At 47.6% G+C, this 19,480-nt stretch overlaps 1 protein-coding gene across 3 annotated transcripts in view; it reads right to left on the bottom strand.

The window, feature by feature from the left end:
- The window catches only part of LOC139048144 (mitotic checkpoint serine/threonine-protein kinase BUB1-like), a 373,386-nt gene that overhangs the window by 102,928 nt on the left and 250,978 nt on the right, over window positions 1–19,480 (bottom strand). For all 3 annotated transcript variants that reach the window (XM_070522664.1, XM_070522663.1, XM_070522665.1), the window contains 2 exons: window positions 15,135–15,323; window positions 3,424–3,566 (listed from right to left, as the gene is read on the bottom strand). In XM_070522664.1, coding sequence (XP_070378765.1) covers window positions 3,424–3,566; window positions 15,135–15,323 — 332 coding nt within the window. The remainder of the gene's footprint in view (window positions 1–3,423; window positions 3,567–15,134; window positions 15,324–19,480) is intronic.

Here is a 19,480-nt window from a genome sequence, read left to right on the forward strand (position 1 = left end):
GCGACTGAAAGACGCGTTATCAATGATCAGGTGTACGATATGCTGAAATGCGGTGTCATCCAGCCTTCTAGTAGTCCCTCGGCATCACCAGTCGTCCTAGTTTAAAAAAAAAAGGACGGCACCATATGACTTTGCGTGGATTATCGAAGGCTTAACTAGATTACCCGAAAGGATGCATACCCGTTGCCACGTATCGACGACGCCCTTGACTGTTTGCAAAGAGTGGAGTTTTCTTCCTCCTTAGATCTCCGCTCTGGCTACTGGCAGGTGCCCATGGCTGACGCTGACTGTTCTAAAACCGCGTTTGTAAACACCAGACGGCTTGTATGAATTCATTGTAATGCCATTCGGTCTGTGTAACGTGCCTGCCACTTTTGAACGCATGATAGACGGCATCTTGCGCGGCCTGAAGTGGCACACTTGTCTCTGCTACCTCGACGACGTTGTAGTCTTTTCCCCCGATTTTCTGACCCATCTTTGCCGTTTACATCAAGTTTTGACCTGTCTCTAGAATGCTGGGCTCCAGCTTAACTTAAAGTGCATATTTGCAGCTCGAAAATTGAATATATTAGGCCATGTCTTCAAAGACGGCATCCTTCCTGATCCTGCTAAACTTCGAGCCGTATCCGAATTCCCGAAGCCCACTAACTTAACAGCACTACGCAGCTTCGTTGGCCTATGCTCTTATTTTCGACGTTTCGTTCGCAATTTCGCTACTGTGATCGCACCACTAAACCAACTCCTACAAGGCTACAATGAACTTTCTGCTTGGTCGGAAGCCTCCGATGATGCCTTTACGACTCATCGTCGCCTACTCACGTCTCCGCGAATCTTGCGCCTTTGATCCGAGCGCACCTACAGAACTTCACACTGACGCCAGTGGTGTCGGCCTTGGTGCCGTGCTCGCACAGCGTCAGAACCCTAATGCCGAATACGTGGTCGCTTATGCCAGTCGTGCCCTCACAAGACCTGAAGCTAATTACTCAGTAACAGAAAAAGAGTGCCTGACTATCGTATGGGCTCTTCAAAAATTTCGCCCATATCTCTATGGTCGACCCTTGGACGTGGTGACAGATCATCACGTTCTTTGCTGGTTGTCTAACCTCAAAGACCCGTCAGGCCGCCTCGCTCGTTGGGCCCTCCGAATTCAGGACTATGATATGCGTGTCATCTATCGCTCTGGACGCAGACACTCTGACGCCGATGCCCTCTCGCACTTCCCAGTAACTTCAGACAGCAGTACTACTACCTACAGACCTGATATCTCACCGCTTGACATCCTGGACATGGCCTCAGAGCAACGTAAAGACCCATGGATCGTCATGATATCCGACTTTTTGTCAAATCCTCCGGCAGCCTCGGCACCTCGAGCGTTACGCCGACAGGCGCAGCATTTCACCATCCGCGACGGACTTTTGTACCGCCGCAACTACCACAATGACGGCCGCACATGGCTCTTAGTAGTGCCCCACCACCTTCTACAAGATTTATGCTCCGCTTTTCACTCTGATCCGCAGTGTGGTCACGGCGGAGTGTCGAAAACCTACACACGGCTTCGCCTACGATATTATTGGCGAGAGATGTACAACTTCATCCACAAATACATACGCTGCTGCATTGCCTGCCAACGCCGCAAGTGTGTCCCGCATTTCTCCACCGCACCTCTCCAGCCGCTTCCCTGCCCAGCTCAGCCATTCGACCGTGTCGGCATTGATTTATACGGGCCTCTTCCATCTACTGGTTCCGGCAACCGATGGATTGTTGTCGCCGTAGATCATTTGACACGATATGCCGAAACCGCCGCCTTGCCTGCCGCATCAGCAAAAGACGTCGCCTCATTCATTCTGAACAACTTTGTTCTCCGCCATGGCGCACCCCGTGAACTGCTGAGCGATCGGGGTCGCGTATTCCTCTCTGAAGTCCTGCAGTCACTCCTATCTGAATGCCAAATTATTCACCGCACTACTACTGCTTATCATCCACAAACCAATGGCTTAACAGAACCATTCAACAGAACTCTTGGTGACATGCTATCAATGTATGTTGCGTCTGACCACTCCAACTGGGATCTTGTACTTCCATTCGTCCCATACGCCTATAACACTGCCGCTCAAGCCACTACTGGATTCTCACCATTCTTTCTGCTTTACGGCCGCCATCCCTCCAGCACCATTGATACAGTTCTCCCGTACCGGCCGGACCCTGCTGAGTGCTCACCTGTTTCTACGGTCGCTCAGTACGCCGAGAAATGCCGACAACTGGCCCGTTCTTTGACGTCTGCTCAACAGTGCCACCAAAAAGAGCACCATGACCTAAGCCCACCCCCTCACCCCTTCTCTATAGACTCACTCGTGTGGCTTTGGGTACCGCCTGTTGCTGCCCGTGGTATGCTGCCCCTGGCCTTTCGTCCAAGCTCCTCCCGAAGTACCACGGGCCCTACCGCGTGTTTGCGCAACCATCACCTGTTAATTACGTGGTCGAGCCCGTGTCACCATCTCCTGATCTGTGTCGTCGGGGACAAGAGACTGTCCACATTGACCGGCTGAAGCCATATTACGATCCTCTCACCTCTTCCTAGATCGCCAGGATGGCTAATCTTCAATTCTGGGGATGATTGTGACGAAGAAGATCGGCAGGCTAAAAAGCCCCGTTGCCATCGCGGGGCTCATACCCAGTTCGTTCACTGGACGCGCCATGGCTGCTGCTGCCGTGTTGGTCGCTGCTTCTCTCGGACCCGAATAAACCCCCTTTACACGAGAAATTTTTTTCTACTGTTGATCGATCAGTGATGAGCCTTTTGGCGTGAATAAATTAGCGATTCCTTGCTGCCTTGCTGGTATTTATTTTTCGCTTGTTTTCTTGCCGCGTAGCGGCCATTTCTTTTCGCATGGCGGGCTGCTGCGAGATTTGGTGGTCAGTACATCCTCTCTTGCTTGCTAATTGTGAATAGAAATGGATAGTAGCTATAACTAATTAATGGTTATGATGAAATAATTATGATCCCCCCCCTTCAACTTCGTTATAACAGGGTTTTACTGTATACATTTTTTTTTCATAGCCCTAATGCATAAGTTGATACTTTCAAATCATCTCATTGTCATAACCAATAAACCATATGTGATATTGTTATAAGTGGACTGCACTGCAGCACTCAAGCCCGTCAGCATCCCTGCACGACTGATGCACACCCTCTGGATGATGAAAGTCGCCAACGTGCTGGCTGAAAACAGGGGTCAAGTCCAAATGATTCGATTTTTCAATTAGGATGGGTCGGATTAATTAGAATCTACTGCAACACATAGCAGCACAGCTTGGCTTTGAACTTTATCAACAAGTTCAGGCAAAAGCCAGACAAAGGAAGAGCCTTTGCCAAACTCCTAGCATCACATTGCCCAACACAATACATGTGTACTGCTTGAGTACCTCAGGTCCCCAGCAGCAGCAGCAACAGAGAACCGGCGCTTGGCTAGGGGTAGACTGTTGCCAGTGTCAGGACCGGGGGGAAATTCCACAGCTGGCTGCACAGCAGGAGGGCAGGGCTGCTGATGTTCCGAGTTGCAAAGTTCCTGCGAGACAGCCAAATGTCGGCAAGAAAGAAAGGCTTAAGAAGCAATCGTAATGTATTGATGCAGCAGTACCAAGACCCACAACTACAGAACAAAACAGAGGATAATTTTCTTGCACCTTTGACACAGGCAAAAAGTTACATTAACCAGGATGCATTTTAAAAAGGCCTTGAAACCTTTTTAACTAACCACAGAATGGCCTCACTATTGGTGGACATCATCTCCCGAATCTCACAGTGGAAAAATTTTTCAAATCATTCAATTATGAGGGGAGTTATCTCTCTATTTTTTTCGTCTTTGCTAGTGCACTGGAAGCTACACAGGCAGCAAAGCCTTCTGGGTGTAGGGTCTTGTTTAGTGTTCTGTTGTCGGCAAAAGGGCTCGTCGTGGCAACCCGTGGCAGCTGCAGTAGACTACGCTGCGCAGCCCAGGTATTGCTGTTTTGGAGGACGTGTGCAGCAGACACAGCTAAGCTCAGCTGCTGCGCGTAGACCAGCAGTGCGAAGATGAAATGGTTTTTCTGCCTTTTTGAGATTGTAGACATATAGACTATGCAGTGATGGAAGCGGCACTTGGGTCTTCATGTGCAGCTTTTGCAGCAGAAATAAGACTACAGTTTGGAGCAAAAGTAGTATCGTATTTACACGATTGCAAGTCGACTCCCCCCCCCCGTATTGCACGTGACAGGGGAAAAAAAGAAAGAAGAGCATACCCGAGGGTGCATTCCATAATGAAAATTTATTAGTAGCTGACATGGTCACTGGACCACTCGTCTTCACTTGTGCCGTCGTCCTCACTAGTGCTGCCATCGTCATAGTTCCTGCAGTCCCACAGTGCGTCGTGGTCCAGCGAAATTTCAGATTTGGCAAACGACCGCACCAGGACATCTTGCGGAACAGCAGCCCACGCCGAGTGCACCCAACCACACGCAGCCATCAGGGAGGCTCTTTTGACAAGTCCGGTTGGCGTAATTTCGCGGTCTTTTGCCGCCAGCCACTCATTGTACTCACGGCGGAGCAGGGCCTTAAAATTAGGGCAAAGGTCCAGGCTTGTTTCCTGACCATGTCGCACTTCACTGGCAGGGACCGATCACTCATTTCAGCAACGTAAGCTGCAGGCTTAGCCTACAGCTCCGAAAAGTGTCCAGACTTCAACCCGTGGGAAATTCTTCGCTTGCTGCCACAGGTGAAAATTTTGCTTCGCTGCAGTCGCCACTCTCACACCACCCGTTCAGAACCATCGAACTTGCGGCCCGCTGCGCAGTGATTTGTTTCTTCGGCGTAAAGGATGGCAGCCCCCTTGAACGCTGCTGTTGATGAGCGCCGAATGTTTAGTGGGCCTACGGCACTCATGACGACTGGGGAAGCATGGAAGTAGCACATAGCTGGCAGTCAATTCGAACGCGTCAAACTAAGAGCTACAGGGAAAAAGAAACACATGAGAGGTGTCTGCTCTTCCATAAACTATCGATACTCCCCACAAGCGCTGCTGTTCCGAGGGTGCCATCGTGAATTGAACAGCGGCACTTACATCAACTATTGACACCCCCCTAAGGTGTTGTGTGCACTGCAAGACTCAAAAATGTTGGAAAACCCTTCCGAAAAATGAACAAATGCGTGGGATAGCGAAAAATACGGGTAGGGCCATACAGCAAACATAAAATTGTAACTATGTTGTAGCTCCCCTGATATCTCGTTGGTCTTGCCTTTTTGGCGGTGCCATGCTTTGGTTTCGATTGTAAGTGGACCCCCCCCTTAGATGTTCAAATTTAAAAAAAATAGGTCAACTTACAATTGTGTAAACCCAGTACATGCTTTCGGACCCTGAAAATTTACTGTTTGGAGCAATACCTTACAGCCCTCAATATTACATTCAATATCTATTATACTAAGAGATCTTTTTTTTTTCAGCTTGCTCTTTGATTTCAAGATAACAGCAGATATAACTAGTAATTCACAGTTATTTCAGCATTTCAATAAGGAGTTAATTCCCTCCAAGCTGTCCTAGGCTTCGTGATACCGTTTAATCTGTTAAGCATGTCATCTGCTTAACAAGTTGCATATCTATAGCCGCCCAGTTCTTTAACAATATTGCACGAGTGCTGTATACAGTGAAATCTCTGCATAACGAACTACAGGGGACCGTGGCAAATGGTTCATTATTTTGAAAGGCCGTTATTCGGGGCAAGTGCCACCACTGAAAAAGCTGGTGCCGCCGTTGGCATGACACGGTATAAAGGATCACATGGACACAGAGGCCGTGTCAACTGCTTCGGAAGCTCTGAAGTGAGCTGAAAATGAATTTTTAAAGTCCCAACTACGCTGCAGTTCTGATTAGGTGTGGAAGTCTTTCCGCTTTGGATGTGTGCTTGACAACAATTGAAAGCACTATAATACGTAGTGACTGCCTTTGAAGGCGTAATGTGGTAGGCAACTGCTTGATGCTGCAGTGCCAGACATACACAACGGAGCCCAGTGTGTGCCTTCACGCGTTCCCCCCAGGACAAGAAGCTGCGTGAAGCTTGGATTGTCAAACTTAGAAAAGGCAAGCAGCCATCGGCTACAACTCAGCTGCACAGCAAGCAGTTCCATGAGGAAGATTTCTGATACGGTGTTGGGGCTGTGATGTTCGGGGAGTAGCAGAAAGTGTGAACCGAGACGCTCATCCGCGCCCAGGTAATGTCATGAAGCTTTCGTCTATGAACTTGTTCATGCTAGACACTGGCAAGTTCCGTGCAATGGAAAGGGAACGGTAAGAAGCACATTAAAAAAGGCGGGGTATATGCTCATGTCTGAGTTAGCACTAAGCAATGAATGTACCTGATTATGTACCTGTTAAGAAACAAGAAGCAGCAGGTAACTGCTCACTGAGATCGATAAACATTCAATGCAATGAGATTTGAGAAATAATGATGTTCAAGAGTTCAAGGCTTTTGAAAAAAGAATAAACAAGATTGCAGCATCACAACGGCACATCACAAGTTGCCGCCAAAAGCGTTGAAGTCCCTAGTCATAACGAAATCATTTTGTAACAGCTCTGATAGTGTCCACGCAACAATGGTTGCTTGTGTACTGTCAAATGTTCATATGCTGCGGCCTAAAGCTCATGGCACAGGGAGGCTGAGCGGGGAGGTGAGCATGTGCTAGGAGGGGACTGGGAGTGGGAAGGTTAGAGCACGTGTCCTCTTCTAGACCGACCACAGAGGCGCACAGCTGATCACGTCCGCGTGTGCCCGATCTTGGGAGAAATTTTCTGGAGAGTGCAAAGGCTGGCAAGCTAGGACGACTGACAGCTTTATGCATGCTGTGTTCTCGCGCGCCTAGTTCACATTGAAGTGAGAGGCAGCATGAAGGGGAATTCGCTTACCGCTGCTGCCGCTCTTCACCCTGCCAGTGTTGTGACCTGAAGGCCTGAAATTTCAATCCGAATGCCGTTCCCCTCTTCACTTAAGGCGAATCCATCCAAAGAGGGACGGTGACATAGTCGGGCTCCTGCGCTTACGTAATCGTGTCCTCAGTGTGAGCTAGCTTGTGGTGACACGCGACTTCGAGAATTATTCAAGACAACATCTGTTATTTATGTGATATGTTGCTTGAATTGACAAACTGAGGTTTAGAGAAATAATAAAACACATTACTTCAGACCGAAGCAAGAGTGGTACACTACCGTTTCGTCTGCTTGTTCCCACGGTCGTGCAGTCACGTGCACAGGTATCAAAACTGTGCCATTTTTTACCGTGTTCCAGCGCATGACCATGCTCTGCGATCCGCTTGTTCTGCCCCTCAGTATTCATGTAGCACTGTATTCATGTAGCACTGATTTATACCGCTAGTAATGTGTCCTTGTGCAGAGTGCGCAAAATGGTGCGCTGCACGGAACAGCAGCTCGCGCGCAACGCCGCCAGCAGATAAACCAGCAGAGGTGCACGTTGCCGGGGGGGGGGAGTGAAGGCATATGTGACGTATGTGTCACGCGATCCTGGGGGTCCGGCATGGGAGAGCCTTGCATAGGCTAGACGGGGTGAGTGGTGAGGGAGTCTCACTATGCAGTGGAGCCCACCTGCTGAAATCACGGGTTCATGGCACTGAAATATTTCTATCTTGCCTATTAATGAGCTGATTTGACATTTTTTTTTTGGCAGAACGCTCCTTAAAGGACACGTAACAACTTCTGACATATTACTTAAAATTTGCTATGGGGCCTTGTGAGGGGCCCTTTAAGGTCCTCAATCATTTGTTGTAAATCGTCTGCATTGTTGCTGACTGGAACAATGTCATTGGCAAACCGAAGGTTGTTGAGATATTCGCCGTCGATCCTTACTTCAAAGCCTTCCCAGTTTAACACTTTCGGGACCGGCCCATAGGCCATCGATCATATATGATCGACGGTTTTGCGCGCACTGCCCCGTTCAAATTTCTGCGCGCTTGGACATGTAGCTCCATCTAGGAGGTCGTCAGGAACTAGACTCTCGGTTTCGGCATAGTTTCTTTCATTTCCAGCAGGTGGCGATACGCGAGAGAGAATTTTCTCGATTGCGGCGGCGGCGGACGCAGTGGAAAATGGCGTCGTGCTCGCGTCCGGTCGCTCGAAAAGAACGCCGTCAATCGCGCGATTCCGCTGCTTCGGCAACGGATTTTTTTGATGAACCGAGCAGCGAAGAGTCTGAAGACGACTTCGGCAGCTCCGATTTTATTTCGGACTCCGATTCGGATGATGATGAGCCACGGACTTCATCTAGTAGCCGAAGGTGAGCATAGTTCCACATTCATTTCTTTCTAGAGTAGGTGAACGGACTCGCTATATGTTCTCATTATTTTATCTTTACTTGATAGGGTCTCAACAAGCTACGGCAATGATCTGCTGCCGCCAGCGCAGAAGCGGATTGAGTTTTCGCCGCGACGGGAACCTGGCGTGTACTTGGACGCAGAAGTGGGCGTGGCGCTCAGAAGCGGATCAAAGAAATTCTTGACTGCTCTGGACTTCTTTCTTCTGTTTTTCTCGATGAATGTGATCGAAACAATTTGTGACAACACGAACAAGTATGCTTGGACTCACATTTTGGAAAAACCAACGCATGCTTGTTCCGATGGATCTTGGGAAGAAGTCACCCCAAGTGAAATGCTAAAGTTTAACGGACTCGTAATTTACTTGGGCGTTGTGAAGGTTCCTCGGCTGAAGCTGTATTGGAACGTAGGAGATCTGTACAGCGGTCTGCTCCCACCACGGATCATGCGGCGACGCCGGTTCATAGCTCTACTCGCAATGTTGCAAGTTGCAGACTTGGACGATGTCACTCAAAGTTCAAGAGGAAAGCTCCGATACATGTGGTGGCTCCTGCAACACATGAACGAAGTGTCAGCGAATCTTTTCCAGCCACATCGCGATCTTTCCGTGGATGAGCGCATGGTGAAATCGAAAGGGCGGTCAGGCATCCGACAGTATATCAAAGATAAAGTAACAAAATGGGGCTACAAGCTGTGGGTCCTAGCTGACCCTGGCACCGGATATACTGTGCAGTTTAGTGTGTATACCGGTAAGCGTGAGCAGCCAGGGCCCCATGGCTTAGCTTTCGACGTAGTTTGCCAGCTGTGTCACAGATATCTTGATCAGGGCTACAGGATCTTTATGGACAATTTTTACACTTCTACTAGCCTGTTCAGTCATCTTCTCAGCCGAAAAACATTGGCTTGCGGAACCACACGCAAGGATCGCCGAGGATTTCCTGCCGAACTGAAGGATGCACGGTGGGAAAAAAAAGCTCGACGTGGCGACATTCGATGGTTGCGCGATCAGAACATCCTGTACCTTCAGTGGAAAGACCGGCGTGTTGTCAACATGATGAGCACGGTTCATACTGCAAATGACACGGTCACCACAAAAAGAAGGGAAAGAAGGCAAAACTCCTGGACTCAGATATCTATAACAAAGCCTCTGCTGATCCATGATTATAATGCTGGCATGCTAGGCGTAGATAAATCGGATCAAATGATTGGATATTATAATGTTCTCATGAGAAGCGTACGGTGGTGGAAGACTCTGTTCTTCCACTGCATCGATATTGCATGTGTGAACAGTTTCGTACTCTTCCAAGCTCACCGCACATTGCACCCAGAGATTCCTGAGCTGGCACACACTGCCGGGTTTGACCACCTAGCTTTTAGAGAAGAGCTCATTCGGCAGCTTCTGAATCTTGACGGTGCCAAGCAAGCACACACGCCTCCACCACCCGTCGCAAAACATGCACTCCACAAGCCGGAAAAAGTGGCAAAACGCAGAAACTGCAAGCTGTGCTATGAGCAGAAGAAAATCGAGCTCAAAACTAATGTCTTTTGCAGCACATGCCAAGTTCACTTGTGTTTTACGACTGCCCGGAACTGCTTCGTCGAGTGGCACAAGAACCGTGGGATCTGAGTGGCTGACCACTGGTGCAAGCTAGATTTCACACAAAAAAAAGACAGTTGTAGATACGTGTGCCAAATTTTCACAAGCAAGAAAGGAGGCATTGTAGCACATTTTGTATATCTTGAATTTTTTTTATTATGTTTTTCCACTTTTATATCCATGACTTTTCCAACTTTTTTATGTTGTTCTTTCAGCAAATCTTGAATTTGAGATTTTTTTAAAAATATTATATATCACTTTTAAGTCTAACCTTTCTTTATGCATGAAAGACCATCTAATTAGCTACATTTTGATAAACATTGCAGCAATATAGCGTAATGACTATTCGTAATAAAAAATAATTTTTGACACCCATCAGAATTGCCTGTTTTTTCCCCGGTCCCGAAAGAGTTAATAGCATGAACACTTCTTCCAAGCACGCAGTGAATAGCATTGGAGAGATTGTCTCCCTGTCTGACCCCTTTCTTGATAGGTATCTTCCTGCTTTTCTTGTGTAGAATTGATATAGCTGTAGAACCTCTGTACATATTTTCCAAGATGCTTATATAAGCAGTCTGTACTCCTTGATTACGTAGTGCCTCTATGACTGCTGGTATCTATACTGAATCAAATGCCTTTTCATAATCTGTGAAAGCCATATAGAGAGGCTTATTGCACTCTGCGGACTTCTCTATAACCTGATTAATGACATGGATGTGATCCATTGTAGAGTACCCCTTCCTGAAGCCTGCCTGTTCCCTTGGCTGACTAAAGTCCAATGTTGCCCTTATTCTATTGGAGATTATTTTGGTATATATTTTATATATTACTGGGAGTAAGCTAATGGGCCTACAATTTTTCAATTCTGTAACGTGTCCCTTTTTGTGGATTAGTATGTTTGCATTCTTTTAGTTTTCTGGGACCCTTGCAGTCAATAGACACTTCGTATAAAGAGCCGCCAGTTTTCCAAGACGTTATAAAAAGTTAAATACTTCATTATATCGAGACTCATTATATTGAGGTTTAACTGTATTTTGCTATCAGCAGGACACGACTGGATTCTGCATACGATAGTGAAGCATTCTAGTTGGTTGGAAGCGGAATTAAGCTTTTGCAGCATGCCGGCATTTAGAAAATGTCTTGCTGTTACGGCTGCCCTTTTTTTACTGGAATCAGGTTTGAATTGTTGACACTGTTTTAAATATGAATGATCTGTACCAACTAGCTCGCACTCAAACCCTTCTGAGTCATCATTTATCGTGTGCGAGCAGTGTTCCTTTTCGTGAATTGTTTGTCGCAACAGTATGGTGCTCTTAAAAATTTTCATTATAGCTAGGCGCAGCTTCAATACGCAGGTTCGGAAAATCAAAAGTGCAGCGAAATTAGGTCATTATAATCAATAAATTGTTATCTCTGGAATCGTTAAGTGGGTTCGATAGTACAGTCGAACCCGGTTATATCGAACTCGCAATAAAGCGCCTATCAGTTCAATATAGGGCATAATTCTATATAGGCCTGCTAAACAATTCGGCGTCATGAAAGCACATAGCATTTATAAAAGCACTTTATTGATGAAACTAATTTAGTTTCGCAAGAAATAGTCCTGTATTCTCTTCTGCTTGGTCAATTTTGCTGCCTGCGACACATGCACTTCTCCACATTGGAGAGCTTTAGGTAAGAGGACGCAAGCGGCTTGTGTAGGCAAGCCACTTGCGCCTTCTACAGGGTGTCTACCAAGTTGACATTTCCAAATTCCCTGAGTTTTCCAGGTTTTCCCTGAGTGTTTTATATCAACACGGGCTGAAACCATATCACCTGATGCTGTCACTCTCTAGTAAGCACATGAAAAAAAAAGCTACTTAATCCAATTTGAATACTAAGGAGCAGTGTTGATGTTATTCAAAAAGATAATAGAAGGAAGGGCTTAGTAAAATGCACAGCAAATAAAGTGTCTTCGAAAACAATTGCTAATAGGGTCGGACATTATCAAATACGAATAAAAAGGAGATGCATACAAAGGCAAATATTTTCTAATATGAGCTATTTCTATCAACTGATAGCAACCTCAGTGGGATGAGGCCTGAACCCTGTCACAATTGAGATTCTCTCTCAACAGCTCGTAAGTCAACCTCAACAGTCCTGACATACTCTCAGCCCGCGCACGACGCCCGAGTGTTGTGTTGCACTGCTTCAAAGGGTGTATTTTGGTTTGGATGAGGGACACCTGCATCTCGGCATCAGCCAAAACTTTACTTTTTGAGCTCAAACTCTTTCAAAACGGCGGCAACAAGCTTCCTTTCTCGTTTATTCCTCAATGCGTAGGTCACTTCTGTTCTTGTCCGCCTTCCGCCACTCGTTCGCCCCAAAAACCATTTAAACCATCTTGATCAGTTGCACAGTCCACGAACGATTTTTCGAGCTCCCTAGGGGCCGCGAGAACGTCCGAAAAATCGGCCAGTTGGAAAAAAATAAATGCGTCATTTACTGCCCTTAGGGGCTCAAACTGCCACAGGCACGTTCGAAAACGCTCTGAAGGCCTGTCGGTGCACATATCAGGCATACCTGTGCTCGTACTGTGACAGGAAATGCCGGGTGCCCGCGTGCATAATTAAGATATACATACTGTATTCCGTGCCAATAGCCCCTTCCCACGCTTGTTATGCTTCACTGCAATACTTTTCCGTAAGCTTTACCGAGTAACATTTCTGTACAGAGGCGAAGCTGACTTTCACGAACCGGCATTGCAACGCACCGTGTTTTCCAGGTTTCTAAGCCAATCGCGAGGACCACAAAGGTGGAGTTCGTGCCATTGCTGACAGCAGCGAATTCTTTCAATAAAAAGTTCGGCACCCACTGGCAAGAAGCTTCATAGCGAACGTCGAAGCAGCTAGGCCTAGCGTTGCTGCAGTGGTGGCAATGGGTGCCAGCGGATCTGCGTGCGAGAGTGCCGGTTCGAGGCGGCGAAGTAATCAAGACGGCAGCGGTGGTGCCTTTGATTAATGCCGTTTCGGACCTGCGGTCGCGGCAAAACGTCCAGAAAATCGGACGGCAAAGAGTTCTTGCGTCGGAAATTTCACACGTTCTGATGGGGTACGAGGTGGCGCCGCGAAGCCGTCCAAATTATTGGAAATCCAGAAAGTCGCTCGTTGACTGTACACTGGCAACTCCTCCTGCCAACGACAGGGCGTCAAAGACGATTCATTACGATTCCTGTCTGCTACTCGAGCCAGCATTACCGCGACTTTCGACCCTTTCAATAAAATTGCCGCTAATTTTCCCTGATAGAGGCCCAAATTCCCTGAGTTTTCCCTGACTTTTTCCAGACTACGCGAATTCCCTGAGAATTCCCGGTTTTGCTGGTTTTCCCGGTTGGTAGACACCCTGTTCTAATATGTCACCAAAGGATCGTCGTTGCTTTCTTCATTGTGCCCACTATCACTTGTGCTCCATACAATGTCCGCAATGTAGTTTTCGTTTTCGAGCTCTCCTATGGTCGCAACACTATTATCTGCACACACAAACTTGTCGACCTTTCATCCATCAGCGGCTTGCGGAAATTCTGAGAGCTTGCTCCAAGCTTCGGCGACACCGGCAACGGCTTCGTCGCACTCATCAGAATTTTCAGAGCCACCAGCGGGCACATGGAAGCCGGCACGTCTGAAGCAACTTCAGATGAACCACTTGCACACAACCACCTCAACGTCGCTGTGGGTATGTGTCGGGCACCACGGGCACCGGGTCACGAGTTTGTGCGCTTTAGCCCTAATCTTCATCTTAGTCTTTCTTGAAGATCGTGCTGAGAGCGCTCCTCGGAATTGTACACGCTGTGGCAACATCCAACTTCTCACCGCGTTTGACTCCACCAACGATTTCGAGCTTCAGGGCAAAAGGCACATTTTTTCACTTCGCGCTAGCCATCACAGCAGCACAAGCAGGAGAAGGCCTACAAGGCACAACACAATGAACTAGAAAAGCAGCGAGACCGCTCGCACTTCGACCATACTGCGCGACAAGGGCACAAGAGCCTCTGATTGGCTGTCTAAGCAAGCGCTGCGGGTGGGCCAGGATCATTTTTTGCAGGGGGGTGTCCACGACTCGCACGACGTGGCACGGCCACAGTAGGCAGAGCGAGTGGATGGAGCCATGCCGCCAGGTTTCCTCGCTGCCACGAGGGAAAGCCAACTTCTGGGGGCACTTTTGCGCTGCTTGACGTTAGATATATTGGGAGTCACTGCTATTTTTGTTCAACGTAAGCGTAATTTTTGCTATATCTATAGTCATAGCAACTATACTCTGCTCAGAAATTGTTCGATGTACAAAATAATTCGATGTAAATGGGGTTGATATAGTCGGTTTCGACTGTATATGCAAACAAGATAGTACAGTAAAACCTCAGTAATATGTAGTTTGCAGGGAACTTGGATCAGGAATGCACTAAGTCATGTACTAATTAACTGACAATGGCAGATGAGCATCTAAAAACTTACCAGCCAAAAAAAGTGTTACTTCTCATGCAAACACACACAAAAACACATTTTATATGCGAACAGGCAGCAAAAGAACTGCGAGTTTCACTTGCCACCATGGCGGCCTTTCAGCGATGACGGCATCCTCAAACACAGCACGGCCACAACCAGTTTCTCCATCAGGCCCTATTTCTGAGCAAATGGCCCTCATTACGGTCAACACACTAGCCACGTTGTGTACGGCAGGGCGATCATCCACGTCATCCTTCATGACGACGACATGGAAGTGCTAGGAGCTATTAAAGCAGAAAACACATCATGCCTACCATGTTTCGACATCACTTTTGGTGGCGAGTGCAGTCCAGGAAACATCCATAATCCACAATTATCTATTCTCTGCGTGCACAAAATTTTGCCAATTCCATGCTTGTATGCACCACAAAATGAAGTAAATACTACACACTAACCATTGGGCATGCGTTAAGCAACTACAGCTTAAGGTGTCAGTCAATACATTAGGTTCAATGGCGACAGGGAGGAGGATTTATCGCGACTATATTTAATCTGGAATTGCTTATGAAGTGGGCACATATTAACAAGTTTTTATTGTATTTTAACATTTTCTTGACTATGGTAAGAAACGGCTCATAAATTCTCTGTTTCATGAGACCCTACGGCACATGAACTTTTGTGGTTGGCTGTATAAGTGCACTGCACATACCTGCGGCACCTGCTGCAGTGGCTGCAGAAGAGGCTCCACCAGGCACGGCTGTGCAAATGCTGTTGAGGAGGCACGTGGAGAGGGTTCACAGATGGCCACCCCCTGGACAAGTGCAGTCAGACCGCCCACCGTGAAGTCCTCGCCCACCTGAGGCACCGTGCGGTCCGTCGCGCAGGGGGTCGAGGTCACCTGCAGCACCCGCGAAAATTCGAAGCACCACGTTTTGCAGGTTCTTCTTAAGTTCTCTAAAAACCCTAAGAGACATGGTGTGAGAGTTGTGTCCATAAATGTGCACTGGCACCCTTTCCTTTCTCCAATAGAGGGAACCAAGCTGATTACCTAGGAAGCGACCATTATATACTACACATAATGGTGGAAACGACGGGGGTGGAGGTAAAGCATTTCACTTACATAGACTGGGATCACTTTAGAAAAAATCAGAAAAGACAGAGCAGACACGGATAGAAAGGGGCGCATCAGACTACAAGAGTGCGTTGCTCAGCTTAGGGACGACTTGAATGCAGCAACTAAGGCTATTGGCGGCGAGGAGTTACGGAGTCGCCATCTATCGGAAGCGCCTCGCTGGCATAGTATGAGGGATCACGTGGCGCGCTCCTCATAGGTTTTGCTGTCAGCGCTCACTGAAAACACCACGCGCGAGCTCTCCCGGACATTTCTGTAAGTACTTTCGAAACGAGAGAAGTTTCTTACTGTCTAAATAATATTCTTGGGCAAACTGAACGCATACAATCGTTTAAAGACGCTATCTCTTTACCGAATATGTACAGCGAACGCCACTGCGCGCGGTCGCCGCGATGGAGTCTCCCGAACCGGATTCTTGCGTGAAAGGTACGTAAACGCTGGGAGCAAACTATGTGAAATATGTTCTTATAGTGTTTGTATAACTAAATGGAGTGTAATAGAACGAAGCCTCAATGCAGCGATCGCGCAGATTCGCAGCGACCGACTGCACGTCTGCATGCTTGCCCGCGCACTGTGTCGCTTTCTCCGCGTGCGCGTTTTCGCACCGCGCCATGAGCTTTAGGCCGCAGAATATGAGCATTTGACAGTATACAAGCAACCATTGTTGTGCGGGAGCTATCAGAGCTGTTCAAAAATAATTTCATTGTAGAGACTTTGACGCCTACGGGGACTGTGATGTGCCGACGCGACGATTCAATCTTTTTTTTTTTTATCTTCTAAATTCTTTGATCTTTCAATACTATTTCTCGAGTTGCGTCGCACTGTATGTTTATCGATGTTCTCACCGTGCAATTTCCCGCTGCTCCTTTTTTGTAATCCAGTGCATTAATTCATAACACAAACATGACCATATGCCATGCTTTTTTTAAATGTGCTTCTTACCGCTGCCTTTCTACTCCACTGAACTTGCCAGTATCTATAGCATCGACAAGTTCATAGACCAAACCGTCATGACATTAGTCGGGCAGCGGACTCGGGCGAGCGTCTCAGTGCGCGTTTTCAGAACATCGCAGACCGGGCGCCGTAGCAGAAATCTTCCTCGGGTCTGTGCTTGCTGCATACCCGAGTTGTAGCCGATGACTGTTTGCCGGTTTTATGTTTCGCGTACCAAGCTTCATGCAGCTTCTTGTCCTTCGGCTACGTGTGAATAAGGCTGACACCGGCCTCCATTACGTGTGTCCGGCCCTGCGGCACCGAGCAGTAGCCTACCATGTTGCGCGCCTTCAAAGGCAGCTGTTACCTACTGTAGTGCTTTCAAGCGTTGTAAAGGAGACACTCGAAGCGGGAAAATTTCGCCACTAAATGAGGACCGCAGCGTACGAGGGAATTTATACTCGTTTTCAGCTCGCTTCGGCGCGCCCAAAGCAGCCGACGCGGCCGCTATGTCCACGTGATCCCTCCTAGCACGTCACGCCGATGGTGGTGCCAGCTTTTCCAGTGGTGGAGCTCGAGGCCAATAGAGACAGAGGATGAGGTCGAACAAATTGATTGTAGATTGGCGCATTCGATTGAAGCCAAGCAATCGATTTTACAAAGTTGGAAATTAAAACGCTTAAACAGGAGACTTAGGAAAGGAATTGCTCAGCTCAATAAGAATATAGAGGAACACGCACGATATTTGCACAAACAAAAATGGGATGAGGTGTGTAAATGTGTAGACGGAAGGATAAAACGTGGAGTCTGCTCAGGCATCTGCTCAACGAAAAAGGCACTAAATCGAACAGACGTACGGCAGTGGCGAAACTAGTACACCAGGAAAGTCAGACAGCAAGCGCAGAGAGCATAATGCAGCGATTGGCTACTAAATACTTGCCCCTCAGGAAAGACGATCAGGATCTGAGTTATCCCGATTACTTAGGGGTAGAATGCAAATATATAGATCAGGAATTCACCGAAAGTGAGGTATGCACGGCACTCAATGATCTGAATAGTAGGTCAGCAGCTGTCCCGAATGGCATCTCTAACAGATTGCTTAAGAATTTGGACGACGAATCAATAAAATATCTGACCACTTACAATAATGAACTATGGAAACATGGGGTATATCCAGAAGAATGGAGGAGGGCCAGTACTATCTTAATACCAAAGCAGGGCAAGCAACTCAACTTGGATAATCTGTGGCCAATTTCGTTAACATCATGTCTAGGGAAGACAAAGGAGCATGTCATACTGAACAGGTTAACGAAATATGTGGAGGACAATGACACCCTACCGTACAATATGATTTGTTTCAGATCAGGCTTGTCCACACAAGATGCCATGTTGTTAATCATGCATCAACTGCTACTAGCTAAACCAAAAAACACTCGAGCTCTCTTGGGGTTGCTCTCATTATGCTCTCTGCACCCAGTATGACAGTGGGGGTCCGTGTTCGCTTGGACGAGCGCAGCTTTCATGTTGTCGGTCAAGTGCCCACGATAAGAGTCGACAGCAAGGAACGAGTGCTTTGTCAAAAGGGCTCCTGGATGCCGTTGCCACACAATCTTAACCCAGCTGCCTCTGTGTTTACGATGGATGTGTATATTGCCGGTGCGGCTTAGTAAACCAGTTTCAGGAGATATCGTAGATGGTGACTGGGTGGACGACTAGAAGCTTTGGCCACAGCTTCACAGAACATGCAAAACCACTTTAGAAGCTGATTAAGCTATGTCCAAATGGCATGAGCAACGTACAGCATACATGGAGCTTGTTCTAAAAGCAGGGCTAAATATGTGTTCCAAGCTATCCAAAATTTCTGCTTATGAATTGAATCAGGATCAACGTGTTTTGCTCTTCATTCTTTATTTGGCAAATACGTTGATACACCCGCCGTGGTTGCTCAGTGGCTCAGTGGTGTTGGGCTGCTGAGCACGAGGTCGCGGGATCGAATCCTGGCCACGGCGGCCGCATTTCGATGGGGGCGAAATGCGAAAACACCCGTGTGCTTAGATTTAGGTGCACGTTAAAGAACCCCAGGTGGTCAAAATTTCCGGAGTCCTCCACTACGGCGTGCCTCATAATCAGAAAGTGGTTTTGGCACGTAAAACCCCAAATATTATTATTATTAAATACGTTGATACAGCGGCTTGTCACGTTTCTGATTCGGCAACGTTCCTTGGGGCGGTCACTATCTGATTATCTTATGCCTAATCGCTCATGGGTGTGCACAATTCGCATAGATTTGTTCTTACTGCGCACAAGGCTTGAAACGTACCGTATTTACTCGAATCTAGGCCAACCCCGATTCTAACGAAGCCAACAACAAAAAAAATATATTGCCTCGAATGTAGGCCGAACAAAAAAAGTGAGGACAGCGTTCACAAAATGCAAACAGCAGTTATTGAACCTGAACGTGCAGAGCTCATTGAATGTCGTCGTTGCTGCTAGACTCGTCGCTGTGTTCCTTGTCACTGTCATCTTCAAACAGTGCACTATCTTCGGTACCGTCAAGCGCATTAGATATGCTGCACTCCTTAAAGGCGCACACGATCAAAGCACCTCGGATGTCGTTCCACACTGTAGCTACCCAGCCCGCCAGCTGCGATAGCGATGTACGTTTGATGGGGCCCGTTGCCGTTAGCCTGTGGTCTTTGTCAGTCAACCAGTCCATGTAATATTTCCACCGACAATCCTTGAAAGGTTTGTTGATGCAGACATCAAATGGCTGCAATTGGCCTGTCACGCCACCCAGTATGACAGTGGGGGTCCGTGTTTGCTTGGACGAGCGCAGCCTTCATGTTGTCGGTCAAGTGCCCACGATAAGAGTCGACAGCAAGGAACGAGTGCTTTGTCAAAAGGGCTCCTGGACGCCGTTGCCACACAATCTTAACCCACTCTTCCACCATCGCACCCGTCATCCACCCGTCCTCATTTGCCCGCACAAT

The sequence above is a fragment of the Dermacentor albipictus genome, chromosome 7 (genome assembly GCF_038994185.2).
Source record: "Dermacentor albipictus isolate Rhodes 1998 colony chromosome 7, USDA_Dalb.pri_finalv2, whole genome shotgun sequence".
NCBI lineage: Eukaryota > Metazoa > Arthropoda > Arachnida > Ixodida > Ixodidae > Dermacentor > Dermacentor albipictus.